Raw genomic sequence first — 18,837 nt, 5'->3', positions numbered from 1 at the left:
CAGACACAGGAATGTCTTCTGAGTTATAGAAATTAGAATAAAGAGGGGTGCCTGGGTGGCACAGCCGGTTAGGTGACCAACTCTTGGTTTTGACTCAGGTCATGACCTTGGGTTTATGAGCTTGAGCCCCACTTTGGGCTCAGTGCTCAGTGTGGAATCTGCTTGAGATTCTCCCTCTCCATCTGCCCCTCCCCTCTGGGCATGCGCACATGCGTACTCTCGCTCTCTCAAATAAATAAATAAATCTTTTTTTAAAAAAGTTAGGATAAAGAAAAATACAGTTATCAGATTTTAAAATATGGGTTTTCATGCCTCTAAAAAGAGCTTCATTCTGTAGTTGAATCATCTGAAGAAATGTACCGAATCCAAACAACAAATTTCAAGTGTCTAATTATAAGTTCAGAAGACTTATCAACCATCAGATATGTTTGGACGGCACCACACAGTCATTCAGAATTTCTGTAGCTACTTTTTAAAAAATGTGGGCAGCCTGGTCTTATTTTATGGATCTCTTTGATACTCTTTACGAGGGTATAGTAAATCATTTAAGACTTGTCTGAAGATCAAGTTTTGTTGAGTGAAGGATGAATTTTCATTGCTGCATCTGTGAGAAGTAAGGTATTCGTCACTTTTTTTTCAAAGTCAACTTAGATTTAAGACCCCAGTATTCTCCTTCTTCTTCATTATGTCAGAAAACTGGAAATAGAAACTCTGCCCCACTCTGTACTGTAGAATTCTCTCCCTTCCCATTTATGGCATCTGCAGAGGTTACATTCATTTTTCTTTTCATCCACTATTATTTCATCACCACTGGGAGAAATCCACAACATTGTTGTGAGATACTTATTAAAGTTCCAAAAATGCAGACTTTCACCCACTCATGCTTTTATTATTCTTAAAACAGAAAACCTAAAGTGTAGCCTCTCTAGGTTCCTTCAGTTTCGATTCAGGACAACTTTCAGTGAGACCTGCCCTGTGGTCACAGACGGGGGACCGGAAAGTGTTCCTTCTAGCCAGGTCTCGGTTCCACACCCCCAGCAGCACCTGCAATGCAGCCGGTGTCATGGGCTGGTCCTGGCTCCGGCTCTGTCTATCCTCTGTCACGCACAGCACCCCACCCCTTTCCTGCTGCCTCTTCTGGAGCCTTCCACCATGCATGCACTGCCAGATGGATCCATGGGTCTCCTAGCTTTCCCCTGTCATTTGCTGCCCCTCTGCTTTCTCCAGCCTCCGGCCCCACTGATGCCTCAAAAGCAGAAGCTGAGAAGACCAAGGCTAAGCAAGGTCCCACTCCTCACTTAGAGCTGCCCCCTTCCTCCTACCACCAGATCACTGACTATTAACAGATTTGACAGGATCCAGAGGAGTTTGGAAATGGGGTAAGATGAACAGGTATGCTCTCTCTGTATCATATGAAAGCCAGATGCTGATGGTTTTAGTCCCACATAAGATCTCATTCAAAAGAACAGTCATGCGGAAGCTCAAAGAATAACCTAAGAAAGCCAAGCCTTCTCTGAAGGCTCAGACGTCCTTCCGGAAGCCTTGGTGGGTGCAGGCAGAGGCACCCCCTCCCCCCCGCCCCCACTACTACCACCAGAAGCCCAGATGGTGTAACCAAAAGTTTGTATGGTGACTGTTTCCTTAATTCAGGAATTTCCCTCTGTAGGATCAGGCTTTTGTGTTGGCAGCTGAGAAAGCCACCGACAGCTGGGGAGTTATTTTCTCCTTCAGTCACAGGATGATGGAGATAATCTAGGATGGGAAGTGTGGGGGAGAGGAGGAGGAGACAAGTGCTCGCTGCTCCGAGCAGAATTGGGCAAGATGGCTCATAGATCTTCCTTTCGTGGAGATCAGATGCCGAAATAACTCATGACTCTACCCCTTACATCCGATGAGAAACAACTGGATCATATTTTTGTCGATGTCAGATGCTTTGAGGGGTCAAAAAGAAGGATCAGGTTTTAAATCAGCCTTATTATTTTTCTCAAGATCATGACAACATACTTAATCCAGATTGCATTGTTTCAAAAAACAAACCAATACAAACAAACCTGAAGAATGCATGAAAATCAATAGAACGCTATTTTCCAAGTGTGAGATCTGGCCAGGAAAATTATTTGAAGTTAATCCTTCCTGTGTTGTTGACGAGGAGTGGACTAAAACAGGCAGAAACTTGGACATCTACAGTCGTACATTGTAAAAAGTTTTCAGGGGCACCTGGGAGGCTCAGCCGGTTAACCGTCTGCCTTGGGCTCCGGTCACGTTCTCAGGGTCCTAGGATCGGAGCCGCTTTGCTGGCTCCCTACTCAGCAGGGAGTCTGCTTCCTCCTCCGCCTCTCTCCCCTCCCCCACCCTGCCCCACTCACGCTCACTCTCTCTCAAATAAATCAATAAAATCTTTAAAAATAAATAAATAAATAAATAAATAAATAAATAAATAAATAAATAAATAAAAGCTTTCAGGTGCCCTGACTAGGAATATACCTCCTTGGAAGGAAAGTTATTGTTTTGGAATTTTCCACTTGCCAACTTGGAGATTCCATGAGATTGTGGGTCAACCCACTCTTTATTTTGTAGGTATTAAACATATTTGTATTTCATACACACTAAATATGCATTACATATACATCACATTAAATTCATAAGGACCACTGATTATTATTTTCTTGTTTAAAATTATTTTGAACAAGGAAAGTTTCTTCTAGACAATGCACACTTTCCAGATTGTTCCTTTCGTGTTGGGCGCTGCAGTTCGCAGTCCAACCATATCTAGCGAGAGCCCTCCACGTGCCAGGTGGATGGATAATGTAGCAATCCTTTTACTTAAAAGGGGGTTGTTAATTTTGGCTAAGTTCTAACTAGACTTCTCCAGACGCCCATTTTTCTTCCTTTGCCACCACTAGCCGCCCTATCATGTAGCTAAATAGTGTAAGTACTTACTTCTTCCATAATTAAATGAGAGGCAGGAATATGCCACTTAACAAACAAAATCTTATTTTAAAAACTGAAATCTAATTCTCTATTGTAGCTATGCATTATGGCTTTGCTTTTAACTTCAAACTGCAACATATATCACATAGAGGTTATGAAAAGAAATGAAAAAAATACAAAAATACTTGCATATTGTGTTAGGATGGTGTGATTATTTTTATTTATCCTCTATTTTCATTATTTTAAGATACGACGTCAAAAGGAAGAATGAATAAGCTTGCCTTCTTACTAATAAACTCTCACCTAACCATTGGCTTCTGGCAATTTCACCTTCTCAAACCTTCTTTACTCAGAGTATAAAGTTAAATACCATATTGCACTTTTTTCCTACTCACTCTGGGTTCAAATGGGCCTCTGGATCTCTTAAGTTCTCTTGGGTAATCTCTCTCCCTTAGGCTGTCTCTAGACTTTTTAATCGGGCTTTTCTCTTATTCTGTTTTCAAAGCCATTATCTTATTTCTTCATAATAATTGTAATTAAAAAAATACACTAAGCACTTTTTGCTAAAGTTTGGTTGTTGGTTTTTTTTTTCCCCACACTATTGTGGACAAACTTGTCAATTTCTCTGAGCTCTGACTTTAGGTCCGGATTTGTGTCAGTAAGCAGATCAATGAACTTGTGTACTGACCACTGACCGCACAGCCCTTGGTTAGGGCCATTGTGCATAGCGGCGCAGGTGTGCCCAGCACGAGGGTAACTGGGTAACAGGTAAATAGAGGTTGTTAACACATGCCAAGAGGAAGAGGATATGGGCAGCCTTTTCCTTAGCATTGCATAATGATACAAAAATAAATTTGAGATAGGTATGGTTCTGCTTTTAGGCATTTAAATACAGTTAGAGAAAACTTGGAAAGTAGACAGCAGAAAAAATATTTAAGAGGGAAATTTCTTTCTAATTTAATGAATAAACTACATATTTCAAAGGTATTCAATGAAGGAAGAGATTAATATGGACTGGAGGGTTTAGGAATAGCTCCAACGAGTCAGTGGAATATAAAAAGAATCCTTAGGTTTAAGACCAGCAGTCTTCTCTATTTCTAGTTACATAAAATTTTCATGCAGGGACATCTTATCCACAAAGTGGGTTATTAGAGGCATGCCCTGTGGTTGCAGTGGTGTCTACCAGCCCCCTTCACCTTCTCAAATGCCTCTCAACCTCACCCATGCCGCCTCATTGCCTGGGATTAGTCAATTATCCTTTTGAGTTAAGGTAGGACCATCACAAGATGCTCTTTAAAAAAAGAAGTTATTCCCAAAAGGTTAAACCTACCAAAAACGATCTGCCTGGATGATTCTGCTAAGTGAAGCTGCTTTGGGCCTGGGCTCTGGAGAGAACCAGAACCTGTGTTCACCTGACATTGAGATGTTGGCTTTGCTGTGGGACTCGGATAGCAAAGGCGGGGAGGAACCATTTGTCTCACTTTTACGCTTTTGTAAATCACTGATATTTTGACCAATGTTTAGACACTGATCTGAATTTTTTTCAGAGCTGACTCTAAAAAAATATGATAAAAGCTATGGATCATCTTCTCAGATAAATGCAGAAACCTAAAACATTACATCTTGTTCACGGAGCTCACAGATTCCTGAAGCCTGTCTAGAGATCCCAGGTTAAAAATCTCTGTTCACTGAACATATAACAAGGGTCATTTTGGGTGTCTGTGGCACTAGGGAAACTGATACTGTTCACCTTCACTTTCTTCTATTTATAGTTCATCGCTCGACTTCGTGTTCACCCTTCCCTCACCCCCGCATTTGTGGGTGGACAGACCATCAAAATAATAACTAAGAATCCTCACATTGGAAAAAAGATGGCTGGGTGTGGTTAATGGTGGAGGGGAAGGTGGCTTGGAGGTGATGTCCCCAAGGCTATGTGATGTGGCCAGCTCTGCCATACTCAGTATCTGCTGGATCAAAGCCAAGCTCAGTCTAACTCTTCCATGTCAGAGAAAATCAGACCATGTAGCATAGCCATCAAAGAGTTCTCTCTCTTTCATAGATGCTGGGTCAGGACATAGGTGGGTAGATAAGTGAGAAATCCTTACTAAGGATCTCTACATGGCAAAAGATTGGAATATTTAAAATTTGTTTCCAGGGTCTTTTACTTCTCTGGCACAAGCTTCCAATGCTCCAATGGAAAGACAGAAGGTCAGGATGACAGAGTTGAGCTACCCTGGTTTCCTCTTTGAGAAGAAAGAATAAAGAATCCATTCATCCAAAGCAGTCGATGACTCACTGTTACCTCTGCCACAGAAACGGGGCGACATTTAACTTATATAATTTATCTTTGTCCGTATCTCATGAACGCAAGGGAGTATTACTCACCTACCCCTTTCTCTGCACAGCTCACTCTGTGATACTATGAAGTTCCATCATTTCCTTAGTCGGGTTTATTTATTCCTGATACATCAGCTCAGTGGAAGCAGGATATCAGGTTTTTTTGTTTTTTTTTAAAGATTTTATTTATTTATTTGACAGAGAGACAGCCAGCGAGAGAGGGAACACAAGCAGGGGGAGTGGGAGAGGAAGAAGCAGGCTCATATCAGAGGAGCCTGATGTGGGGCTCGATCCCATAACGCCGGGATCACACCCTGAGCCGAAGGCAGACGCTTAACGACTGCACTACCCAGGCACCCCGCAGGATATCAGTTTTATTCCTAGATATTCTTGATGATGCATAAACATTAATTTCTATCACAACTGTACAGATGTCTACTCTTGCAGTAAGCATTTGTGTTATTATCCACTGTTACTTTTCTTTTTTAAGTTTATTTATTTAGTTAGTTAGTTAGAAATCTCTATGCCCAACGTGGGGCTCAAACTCAGAACCCTGAGGTCAAGGGTTGCAGGCTTTTCTGACTAAACCAGCCAGGCACCTCCCCATGGGTAGTTTTCCATTCATCTATTTGTTCCTATTTATTCACGTAAAGCATAGTGGTTAAGTGCACAAGGTAAAGCCAGACTGCTGGATCCAAAATCCCACTACCAATGTTCCTCTCTGATCCTGAACAAATGGCCAAAGCTCTCTGCGCTTGGTTCTTTATTTATAAAGTGCAGATAAGAACAGCACCCACTTCACAAGGCTGGGGAGTTAGTCCGCATAAAATGCTGAGAACAGAGCTTGGCCCGTGGTAGGTGGTCAGAGTTAGCCATGATGGTTACCCTCTGTTTGCATAGAGCGTTGCATTCTTAGCACCCACAATGTGTGAATCAACCCCTGGTAAAATTGCCATTGATAGCTTTCAACTTGGGAGTTATTAAAATACAAACTCGCAGGGTACCCTGGTTATGTGGTCTTCAGAACTTCTGAGTTCTGAGAAGTCAGGTGTTGGGAGGCAACCTTCAAAATCCTTTCCTTTTCACGGACCGAGAAAAGCTCCCCAAAAGAACATGGTGTTCACTGGATGCTTTCCATTTGCCAGTCAGGGTAAGGAGAGGAAGGCAAAATAAGCATGGGGGCAACAATCTGGTCCCAGCGGTCTCGGTCTCAGCAGCCACGTGGGTGGCGTGGGGCTCGCAGAGACCTGGGGCCCTAGCATAACTTCACAAAGGGCCCACCTGGAATCCAGACACCCATTCTCTCTCGTGCACCAGCATGGACGCAGCTCAGGAAAGAGGGTCTCTCTGGGTTCATTTGTTTCCATCCACAACACCACTTTAGGGGAGACTTTTTATCAAATTCACAGATGGTTAGCCTCCTACATGTCAGACTGACACGCAGGTACATTTGGACCTGGGGAGTGGATTCTAGGAGAGGAGCATGGAAGTCTGGATTCTGCCTGGTATTTTATGAGCTTTATAGACCATGCATTTTGAGATTCTGAGTCACTTGCTCACCATCGAGATTCTAGCAAATCCCTTCACTTAAAATAATTAATTTAAAAGTTTGACACCATATACAGAAAGGCAGAACAGTACAATCATTCTAACAATGGGCCCCTCCGCTTAGCCATGCGTCTACCATGTTATCAGCTTTCAGATACAGACATGGCCGGTGACAACAGGAGTGTTTATCCTGGGGACAAATCCAATGGAGAGGAGGAAGCTCAGACACAAGAGTACAGAGCCCAAAGTGGAATAAGAAAAGAATATTATTAGCTTTGGCAAGGAAGGGGAAGTTAATTCAAATGAAATTAATGAGCAGAGAAGAGGAGAGGAGAAATTTGGGGGCAGAAGGGAGAAAAGTGGTTGGCATAGAAGCTAACATGGCACCAGCCTCTTCCTAGAGCAGATAATGAGATCATCGGCTAAGGACAACTGCAGGTTTGGGTTGGAATCTTAAGAAGGACTGAAAAGATTTAGAAGAGCCTAGCTCCCATCCTCTTTTTTCCAATTCCACAACCTTCAGAACAATTCCTGTAAAGGAAAAATGTGTCAGCAAATATGTACGCAATGACCTTTCTGTGTCAGCTTTGGGGACACAGCCTTAAACCTTGAACAGACATGATCCTTGCTTTCCTGGAACTTTCTGGTCTAATTGGAAACTAGGGACAGCAAATATTAGGGGGTTGTTTAGGAAGATGAGTTCACGGGGGTTTAGCCCCATTGCGGAATCCGTCAGCAGACATATGCTCTGTTAGGTGAAATTAGTTCTAGGAAGAATTTAGGCAACAGGTTAAGGCTCATTTACTTTTCCTTCCAAATTAGTGAATTACGTCTTAGAGGATTTCCCTGCCTCTTATCTCTTTCTAATCCTAGATGACACTACCAAATTTACCACTATCATGGCTCAGCTCCAAATCTGTGAATAGTTCCCCGATGCCTGCCCCTTGGGGGTCAATCATCTTAGGTTAAGACTGAAAGCCCCCACCACCGAGAATCTATCCTTCCTCCTCTATCTGACTCCTGCAACTCTCCATCCCACCTAAGGTCACGGCCTGTCCTTCAGACCTGTCCTGTCCTTTATCACCTCTTCACTTTTGTCCCTGCTCTTCCTTTCATCGTGACTGTCTTCCCCGGACCCTTCACTTTTATTGTTTTATTTCTGCTTGGAAAGTTCCACTCTCACTTCCACCAGGATGTAATCTCTGATCCCAGGACTAGAAGCAACCTCACTCTCTTCTACAGGACCACAGACCTTCCACCATGTTTCTTTTGGGACTTTTTTTTTTAATAGTCTTCTTTACACTGTGGTTATTTTTATACTCTCTTCTTCCTACTCTTTTATAAACCTAAGGACAGGATTTGTGCCTTATTCACTTTTATACTCCATAATACTTTATACTCCAAGGCAAAATATACTCAGCTAAAGGAACTGCTCTGTGAGTATTTGTTGATGTTAATGTTAGGGGGGGGAAGGTCATACTAGACGGGAACCTTGGATGTTTCCTGTAAACTTGCACAGCCTGGTTCTTATGGATATATGACTTTTTACATTCTTGGTAAATAAATGTTCTAAATACATATATACTTCGTCCATCTACTCATTCCTTTATTCATTACTCAGTAGAAATGTATTAGATAACTACCAAATGCAAGGCATGGGTGTGATAGGGATCCCGTTGGCTCTCTGCTAAATGCAGGACCTCCACCTATTTATCAATGCTTACGCCATTTTCTTTCTCTTCTTTTCAGACAAAGGGGACCAATGAGGCATCCCCTTGTTGGCTAAATGCAATGTGTAATAGCAATGACTTTCATGTAAGTTGTGACTATTGGGTCAGAATAAGCCTGGTAAGGCACAGAACCCATTAGCTTTTTAGACATTCATCGTCTTATTTGTTTGAAAATTTTGCTCTAAGAAGTATCAATTACCATCCCCCACTTCTCTCCTCTGTAATTATTTTCCTGGCATTTATTCAATGAAGAGTTTCAAGTCCACTTTCTCAGATTGAAATAAATGATGAAAATTGAAAATCAATGTTTTCCTTCTACTCATGTTAACAAAACAGTAAAAAGCCTCTAATTTTATAATTATAATCACTTATTTATAAAGGGGAAATGGCCACAAACAGACATTAGAGTGCTTTGGGATAGGTTTGTTTTTAAATAATTGGGCATTTAGTCTCTTTTAAAAATGCCGTATGTAAGACACATTTTAAAAATCATTAGAAAATGTTCTTATAAGATCTGAAAGCTGCTGAGCTTGATGCCTAGCTAATGCGTTAGATGTCCGCCTCCCTCTCCCTCCAGGGCCCTTCTTCGCATATTGGGGTCGGGGGACACACAGGCCCGGCTCTTGCTTCCTAAGGACCCATCATGTCTCTGCGAAGTCTTTGAGGAGCCAACCTATCCGTGGCTCTTTCAGCCAGGAGTCTGCCGGATCTTTCCAGACTTCTTTGCAAGGCTGCCTGATGCGGTGAATTCATTTCTTTCATAGCAGGGCGCCTGGCAGGCTTGCTCCCCCTTCCCCTGCCGTCCCCGCGTCCCAGTCTTGTCTCCCACGGCCCATCTGCCCCTCCGTTCCTCCAGCCCCCTCTCCTCTCTGCTCCCCTTTATTTCCACTCGGCACCCGCGGGGCTTTGCCCTCCCTCCCCCCCTCTCCCCCTCAGCTCGTCTGTATTTGGAGCTCCCGGAAGCCGCCGGCGACTCTCCCCTGGAGCAGCGTGACTGACACCGGCTCCGACTCGAGGGGGAGGAGGGAGCGGGAGGAGGGTGCGAGTGGCCGGACTCGGATTTGCGGCGCCGGGGACCGGACCCCGGGCTCCCCAGCAGGTAAGCGGGCGCTGCNTTCCCCGCTGCGGGCGCCCCGGGCCGGCGCGGGGAAGCGGGCGGCGCGCAGGAGCCGGCCGGGGCCTAGCCTCCCCGCGCTGCCGCCCCAGGCCCGTCTTAACTTTGGGGGTTCTCGCCCGCCGGGCTCCAAGCCTCCCCACCCCACGGGGCTGCGTAGCGGGGGGAGAGGGGGAGGGCTGCGACTGGGCCGGATCCGACCACAGCACCTCGCTTGGAAAGTGCTGGAAAGAAACGGACCTGGCTTCTCTGCAGAACCTGACTAGAGGCAATGAGTCACTTTGAAAAAATGCAAAGGCAACTGAGGCAGTGAGGGACAGCCCGAAATAGGGCCTCTCACACAGCTGGGTCCCTGACTGCTTTGGGTGGAAGGCTGTCCGCGCAAGTAGCTGAGTTATCATCACTTTCTGGGCTCATAATTGCATGTGCAGATGGCCTTGCTTTTATTCCCATCGGAGTGGTGTCAGGCATCGCAAACAGGCTGCAAGTTTTAGCAACATTTGAATTGATGCCTTCTGTAAATTGAGTAAATATGGGTGATTGCGTTTAGGATATGGGGCTAGGGTTGGGTCCACAGGGCCAAAGGGGAGATTGAACATTTAGCAAAGCATCAAGAACCTTTGGTTCAGTAAGTCTGGCAAATGCAGAAGCCTATGGGACTCAGGCACCATAGTTTACAGAATTGTTTGCAGGTACTATTTCTTTACTGCGTATATAGATTTCTTTTAATTTAAGGAACGTGCCTTAGAATTTTTGGTAAAATAGCTGAGCTCACTTAATGTAAGATTATGACAGTGGAGTGATATTTGGGGAAATTGTTCTTATAATTACTAGAGTCTAATTAGACTATAAGCCTCTTGAGGGCAAGGGTGGGGTTTTTGCATCTTCTTTCAGCCCCCAACAGTATTTGACTTACAACGTGTAATGAGCAGGGAGTAAAAGCTTTTTAAAGTGATTCATTCAATAGCTTGACTGTGGCTAGATCATGACTTTTTTTTTTTTAAGATTTTATTTATTTATTTATTTATTTATTTATTTGACAGAGAGAGAGAGACAGCGAGAGTGGGAACACAAGCAAGGGGAGTGTGAGAGGGAGAAGCAGGCTTCCCCCCCCCCAGCAGGGAACCCAACACAGGGCTGGATCCCAGGACCCTGGAATCATGACCCGAGCTGAAGGCAGATGCTTAACGGTTAAGCCACCCAGGCACCTGCTAGATCATGAGTTCTTGAAGATAAAGTGTATTTTGCAAAGAAAGACTATTCCGTGAATTCCCATATCTAAAAATCCTTAATAAAATTAGAATCAAGGTGTCATATTTATTCAAGAGAAAAAGTAATTGAGAAATCAGGAAGGTGACCATCGAAGTGGCCGTGACTGGTAGGAAATAGGTTTTTGGTGCTTATCGTTGAAGTGGTGAAAATTGTATGAACTGCAAATTTCCGTGTCCATAAATGTCAGCCACACTTTTCCTTTGTGTGTTGTCTATGGCTGCTTTTAAGATGCAACACTAGAGTCGAGGAGCTCCTAAAGAGATCACATGGCCTGCAAAACCTACATATTTGCCCTCTAGCCCTCAGCTCAAGAAATTTGCCCAATATTACACTATATCAACAAATTTGAAGTTCATATAATTTTCACCAGTAAAGAAATATTCTTCTTGTTTTTTCAGGCATTTAAAAATGTAAAAATAATTCTTAGCTGGATAGAGGAAGGGGAGACATAAAGATAGGAGGGAAATGGGGCAGGTTTGTCCTGTTGGTAGGACTTTGCTACTTTCCTCTGCAGTGTGATAGTTTGGAGAAGAGCCTTTGAGGTGATTAATGGGCCAGATAATCCAAGCGCCTGAGTCCTATCAAGAGTCATTACATATCTTCAAAAGTAGCATTAACTTATTTGGGTATTATAGCTTTTTATTTTGTCTTGAATATCTTAAGGGACATCTTCATATATTAAGTTTTGGTTTTTGTTAATTATGTAACGCTTTATACATAAAAATAATATGCTAAGTATATGTAAGCTATAGCCATTATGTTCAAATGGCCACCATCACTGCATTAAAAACTAGGGTTTAAGAACCAGATACTTGTGAAAAGATGACCTACAGAATGGGAGAAAATACTTTAGAATTATGTATCTGATAAGGGGCTTGTATCCAAAATATATAAAGAGCTCTTACAACTCAATAATAAAAAGATGAATAACCCAATATAAAAATTGTCAAAGGATCTGAATAGACATTTCTCCAAAGAAGATAGCCAATAAGTAATGAAAAGATGCTCAACGCTATTATTCATCAAAGAAGTGCAAATCAAGCCACACTGAGATACCGCTTCACACCCACTAGGATGGCTAGAATAAAGAAATCGTGTGGTAAGTGTTGGTGAGGCTGTGGAGGAACAGGAACTCTTACTCGGTGGTGGTGGAATGTCCAATGGTGCAGCTGCTTTGGAAAACAGTTTGGCAATTCCTCGAAAGTTAAACACTGAGTTACCATATGATAGAGCATTTTCACGCATGGTATACATATCCAAGAGAAGTGAAAGTATATGTCTGCACAAAAACCTACACATGAATATTTATACCAGCACCATTCGTAATAGCTAAAAGGCGGAAATAACTCAAATGTCCATCGACTGATGAATGGATACATATAATGTGGTCTGTCCATAGAATGGGATAGTAGTTAGCCGTAAAAAGAAATGAAGTACTGGTCCATGCTAAGACATGTATGAACCATTATTCTGAGTGAAAGAAGTGAGTCACAGTAGACCACAAATTGTTTAATTCTGCTCCTATGAAAATGTACAAAACAGTGCAATTTATAGAGACAGGAAGTAGCTTAATGGATGCTTAGGGCTGGAGTTTGAGGGCAGGGAGGTGATAGTTACAGGCTACAGGGTTTTTCTTTGAGCTGGTGAAAATGTTCTAGGTTTGACTGTGGTGGTAATTGCACGTATCATTGAACTGTACACTTCAAATGGGTGAATTATCTCCTACGTGTTGTATCTCAATAACACTGTTGAAGAGAATACACAGAAACCGGGGGGGGGGGGAACTGTTGCATATTGTGCTCTTCTCCTGGGCTCTTCTCCATGTCCCTCCAACTCTGAATTTTGTGTCAATCAATCTCTGGTTTTATTGTAAAACTATTTTAGGACATATGTATGTATTCCTAAACAATGGACTGTTTAGGTTTTCTTGGTTTTTGACTTATAAAAGGGTTGTATATAATTTTCTCACTTAAAAAACCCTCAACATTAAGTTTTTAAGACTTGTTCCTATCGTTGCAGGTGGCTGCATAGCCCTAGTTGGCAAATATTCCCCAATGTATTTCTCCATTCTCTTATTGGTGGGCATTTGGGTTGGTTCCCGTGTTTTGCTGTTATGAGGCATGCTGCTGTGAAGACTTTTTTCCCGTGTGTCTCTTCTGTGTGAATATGACTGTATCATATATTTTAATGACAAAAAGAAAAGAAAAAGTTGATTCTTTTTCTGGCTTACACATTAATGGTGTATCTCCAGCTTTTTCATTGCCCCCAAACCAAGTGAATAGAACTGAGATCCTATATTCTCATTCCATTAAGATTCTAATTGCAATATCTATTATGTGATGTTCCCAGAAGTGTGGAAAAACATGAATCTAAAACTCTACAGCTGAATTTCACAGCAAGACCACATACTCCAAGAGCGTCTTCATTCCCTTTTGTCACTTGGGTTAAGGATGGGACAGAAAACCATTTTATTAAGTCAGAGGGACATGACTTTCTGCAAGGTCCATAAGTGGTTTCTAAACCTTGCTCACATTTTCCTTGTATGTTTATCCTTGCTGGGCTGGCCAGTATTTCTGACATGACTTAGTTTGGTTATTCTGGTAACAACGAGCCAATTGGAAGCCTGGCGTTTTAGCCTTGGGCACTTTCTAAGCCTGCCCTGACTCAGGCTATGAGCTTTTGGATTTCATCCTGGGTATTTCTTCTTGTATTTAGGAAGAAAGGAAGCACCGTAAGGTCAGAGCAGGCTATTATAAGGGATTTTCTAAGGTTTTTTTTGTTTTAATTATGGTAAAATATACAACATAAAATTTACCGTTTTAATCATTTTTAAGTGTACAGTTCAGCGGCATTCAGTACATTCGCAAAGTTGTATGACCATTACCACCATCCATCTCCAGAACTTTTTAATTACCTCAGACTGGAACTCAGTCCCCATCGGATGATAACCCCCCATTCCTCCCTCCCCAGGCCCTGGCACCCACCATTCCACTTTCTGTCTGTAGGGATTTGCCTGTTCTCAGGGCCTCATGTCCATGAAATCACACAATATTTGTCTTTTTACATGAGGTTTTATATCAGGGGAATTTCATATTGTTCTGTTTTTCTTAAGTAGACCCTTTTCTCACTTATGGAAAACATCTTTTACTGAGCAGTTATGTAAAGAGAGCGGTTTCCTTTTCAGGATACAGCCCTATATAGGAATGGACAGAGCAAGTGTTCTAAAGCCGGAGGAAGAAGTTCTGATTATTATGGATTAATAATAATAATAATTTCACCTGACCTTTCTCATTAATTAGACATCTAATAATCCTGGCTTCTCATTGACCACTTAACCAACTGGAGAAGGTGCGGTAGTCCCAAGAAAAAACCTCACATCTATCTAATGAAAGGAGAAATTAGGTAACCTTGAGGTTCCTGTAGTTCTCAGCTTCTCAAAATTTAAAGGCCATTCTACAATATACAAGTCTGATCTAAAATCATTCTAGTTTTGATAGGGTATTAAAGAGCAGGAAAAGGGCGCCTGGGTGGCTCAGTTGGTTGAACGTGCCTGCCTTCAGCTCAGGTCATGATCTCAGGGTCCTGGGATCAAGCCCTGTGTCGGGCACCCTGCTAGGCGGGGAGTCTGCTACTCCCTCTCCCTCTGCTGCTCCCCCCTCCTTGTGCTCTCTCTCTCTCGAGTAAATAAATAAAATCTTAAAAAAAAAAAAAGAGCAGGTGGGTTCTGGGAGTCTGGAAATTAATGTCAGGTGGTCTCCAGGGTAGTATTGAAGAGGGGAGTGGTGCCTAGAGAAGCTAGATGCTGGAGACTGCAGAGACAAGCCTTGTAATAGTACCTAGGAGACATTGGTTGTCTTGTGTCTATATTTGTACACACTCTAATGTGAAAATAACCCTTATTACTTTGTATCAGTCCATGTGGAAATCCAGAGAAACTCTGGGATCCTTTGATTATTTCTTCATTCCCTTATGTCGGATGACTGCTGTATGTCCAGCACAGTGAAAGTCCCTGGGGATGCAAAGAGGAATATCAGTGAAGGAAGAGACGAGGAACAGGAGGTGCTCCAAGTTGTGCGTGTAGGTATCAAGGGATCTGCTAAGGTTGTAGTCACCATTAGCTCCAACCTGTTTCTATTTAATTTTATTCAGAGAAGAATCACTGGATTTTTTTTTAAAGATTTTTGAATTTATTTTAGAGAGAGAGAGCACAAGCGAGTGCAGGGAGGGGCAGAGTGAGAGAGAGAGAGAGAGAGAGAGAGAGAAACTTTAGCAGACCCCGTGCTCAACATAGAGGCTGACGTGGGGCTCGACCTCACAACCCTTAGATCGTGACCTGAGCCAAAACAAGAGTCAGACGCTTAACCAACCTTGCCCTTCTGGTGCCTCCGGAATCACTGGGTTTTTATGAGATAAATTGATTATTTTACTCTAAGGCAATAAGAAGCAGTCAAAATGGACCACACTGAGAAAACCAGTCAATTGGATTTTCCAGAACCAGGCGCAATAGGCTTCTAGCAGTGAAAGCATTTTTACTCTGATGATAGTCTGGTGTGTCGTGGAGGCTGTCTGTTCTTTGCATTCTCAGGTTAGAAGCCCAGAGTGTGTAGGTAAGAAATTGGTGAGGTGTGAGGGTGGTCTTTTCATGTACTGAGCACGGTCTGGGGCTTGTGCTCACGCCTGTCCAGTTGCAGGTCTCGCTGATATCCGGCCTCGCGAGTAGATTGATGGGGAAGAGTCCATCCAGTTGGTTGCTTGGCGTTCGGTAGACCACACACAGTTTCTCCTGGTACCATCTTCCAGCATGCTGGAAGCTATGGCTGGAGATTTTCAGGAGTCCAATGCAGGTTCACAAGTATTTAGCCAAAATTTTTAAAGTTGTGATTCTGATTCCTCCTTCTTTTCCATTGCTGCTTCTCTGTTTCTCAGTGCTCTCGTGGTGCGCTCTGCGGTTCACAGTTCCCTCTGTGGACGGCCCTCCAGCCCCCCTTCTTCCGCCCTGCTTTAGAACCGCCTCTCCCTTCGTCTCCTCCCTCAGTGTCTCTGCTGAATGCAAGGTGGACGATGATCTAATGAAAGTTCTCCAGTCACTGAAAACTTTGAAAAAGAGGTTCGCTCACACCGATGAGTCTAGGTAGGCTAGAATTAGGGGTGGAACTCATTTGTGTGCTTCTTACTTTAGGCCAACAATCTTCAAACTGTGTACTTTAACTGTATTCAAAGACTTTCCCCAAGGTACATGCACACAGGTGTTTTGAGAAAGTAAATTTCCAAGTCCTCCTCCCCCCTGTGTCCTTTTTGCAGAGACCAGTCTTCTTGAGAGCAGGCATGCCACAGAGATTCTGGCCTCTCTCCCACCTTCTTTTCCATAAGCACCTTTCTCTCCTTTTACCTAAGAAAAACCTGTATCTCTAATCCATCTTCCTAATTCATTTTGCTAAAAAGGCCTCTTTCTAACCCATTTTTTTTACTAAACTGCACTGTCCAAGGATATCAACATCTAGGGAGTGGGGAAGGCAGAAAAGGGGGGACATTTCAGAATATCAGCTTTAGGGGTGAGAAAGTGAATGATTCCAATGCCCGGACACCTCAAATTACGTGTTTTCTAAATCTCTGTTAAAACACACACACACACACACACACACACACACACTGAAAATCAATCTAATCAAATTGTAAACTGATATTAAAGGACATATTTAGAAAGGGATGAAATTAGGACTCTCATACAAATGAAAAATGAATATTTTTTAAGATTTTATTTATTTATTAGAGAGAGAGCACAAGCAGGGGAAGGGGCAGAGGGAGAGGAAGAAACAGACTCCCCGCTGAGCAGGACCCTGGACCCTGGTCCCAGGACCCTGAGATCACGACCTGAGCAGAAGGCGGATGCTTAACTGACTGAGCCACCCAGGCGCCTCCAAATGAACATTTTTAAACATGCTTAAAAATGAGAGAGCTGGAAAGGTCTACAGTCAGTTCAAAGAAAACCATTGATAGGAAGGTTGAAATGAATTTGCCTAATTGGTATTAAAGTGGCTTGTTCCACGGCGGGAGAGGAAAGTCAATCGAATGTCTACATGATAAAACTTACGTGCTTATAGACAATAATTACCTGCTTTCTGATCAGTTTTCTACACGTTAGCTGCTCTGTCTCCCGAGTTGTAAATGTCCCAGATGGGTGAGTAGGTGAGGGTTCTGACTAATCAGTGTTCCCGGTTTCTCCTTACACTGATGATGCAAATAATTGGTGATATTTCTTCACCGTGTGATGTTTAGTATACCCAGGATTTCGAAGAATGGAGTGACATTTCTATCACAAAGTGCCACCCATTCCCATCTTCTCATGTATGTGAACATAATTTCCCAGCATTTACCCCGATAAAAACAAAAATTGAGAAATTCATGTTTAACCTTGACTCATTCTAGTAATAAATATACTCATCCGTACATGCGTGGAAAAAATTGAAAAATGAAAGTGCTCAAGAGAGGGTTTTCCAGTAAAAATTACTTTTTATGTACGTTTAGTAATTATTTGCTAACATTTGTAGTATTTGTGTTGTTTTGATAAGTGGTATTCAAAGTTACGGTGGTAACAATCAGAAGAGCATTTTTTTTTGGCCATTGAATTTAAATTTAAGTTTATAAACATAGTTTTGATGCAGAAAAGTATGATAGAGTAATGAATAAAAGACATTAAGGCATAAAACAAATAAAACTAGGATACATTTCCATAGGGCAAGAAGAATGGAAACGTTAAGTTTGAGGAGAAAATGTAATTATGTAAAATTTGTAACTATCAAAAAGCAGCCTGTTCCTGTATTTTTTGAAATGAGTATGAATTTCAGTGGATGAGAATGAGAAATAATTTTATTTTTCTGCATTAGTATTAACAATGCTACCGGTTATATTCTTTGCAGCCATTCACATTTCGTTGAGATTTTTCACATGTCAGTCAAAAATGGGCAGGAGGGTTTTACAAAATGCTTTCTGGATATTTACAAGTGAAAATTTGGAAATCCCTTTTGTAGCTTATCCTTCCTCTGTTTTTGGACCAAAAATCAAGGGTCAGTAATATGGCAAACCCTTTCTGCACGTTTAGTGTTGGTGAAGGAACCAATTTGTTGATTGACAGAGTCCTAGTAACTCCTGGTTCTGCTAGATTTAGGGAAGACGTTTCAGAACTAAAGATCTTGATGCTCGTGACATCTCTCAAAAGGGAATGATAGCCCATCAGATTTTCTTTCTTTTTAAGCAGTTACATCTTCACTTTACTCATCTTTCTCGATCTCCCCTTTGGAGGCACTCACTGTAAATTGTGTGTGTGTGAGTGTCTGTGTATAATAACCAGACAGATAGCACTGTGTGGATCTGTCAATGTGCAGCCTTCATCAAGTTTGGGAAATGTGTGCCCATTATTTCTTCAGGTATATTTCCCACCTCAGTCTCGTTGTCCTTTCCTGGGATCCCAGAGGACATTAATATTAAACCTTTTAATATTGTCCCACAGGCCTCTTAAGCTCTGTTCGTTTTTTCTTTCAATTCCTTTTCTCTCTGTTCTTCAGATTGGATAATATCCATACCCCCAAGTACACAGTGACTTCCCTTGGCTGTTGGGCTCATCCAGTGTGTTCTTTGCATTGTATTTTTCAGCTCTAAAATACTCACTTGTTTCTTTTTTTATATAGGTTCTGTGCCTCTGCTGAGAATTTCTGTCTTCCCATTCATCTTAAGGGGGTTTGCCTTTATCTCCAGGAGCATAGTTGAAACAGGTCCTAGAAATCTGTCTGTTAATTCCAACACCTGTGTCATTGAAGGGTTGCCATTTGTGGATTGTCTCTTCTCTTGAGAATTGATCACATTTCCCCAGTCCTTTGCATGTCAGGTATTTTGGGGTTGAATTCTGGG

At 42.3% G+C, this 18,837-nt stretch overlaps 2 protein-coding genes across 2 annotated transcripts in view; both read left to right on the top strand.

Moving 5' to 3' along the window:
- RBM24 (RNA binding motif protein 24) overlaps positions 1-9,926 on the top strand; it is a 78,512-nt gene extending 68,586 nt beyond the window's left edge. Inside the window, exons 6-7 of the mRNA XM_034660192.1 lie at positions 8,566-8,631; positions 9,483-9,926. Coding sequence (XP_034516083.1) covers positions 8,566-8,631; positions 9,483-9,926 — 510 coding nt within the window. The remainder of the gene's footprint in view (positions 1-8,565; positions 8,632-9,482) is intronic.
- Positions 9,374-18,837, top strand: part of CAP2 (cyclase associated actin cytoskeleton regulatory protein 2) — a 149,056-nt gene continuing 139,592 nt past the window's right edge. Inside the window, exon 1 of the mRNA XM_034660283.1 lies at positions 9,374-9,645. The gene's annotated coding sequence lies outside the window, so the exon portion shown is untranslated. The remainder of the gene's footprint in view (positions 9,646-18,837) is intronic.

This window comes from Ailuropoda melanoleuca, chromosome 5, assembly GCF_002007445.2.
Source record: "Ailuropoda melanoleuca isolate Jingjing chromosome 5, ASM200744v2, whole genome shotgun sequence".
NCBI lineage: Eukaryota > Metazoa > Chordata > Mammalia > Carnivora > Ursidae > Ailuropoda > Ailuropoda melanoleuca.
Note: the sequence above shows the minus strand (reverse complement) of the source record. Positions and strands in the feature narration are given on the sequence as shown.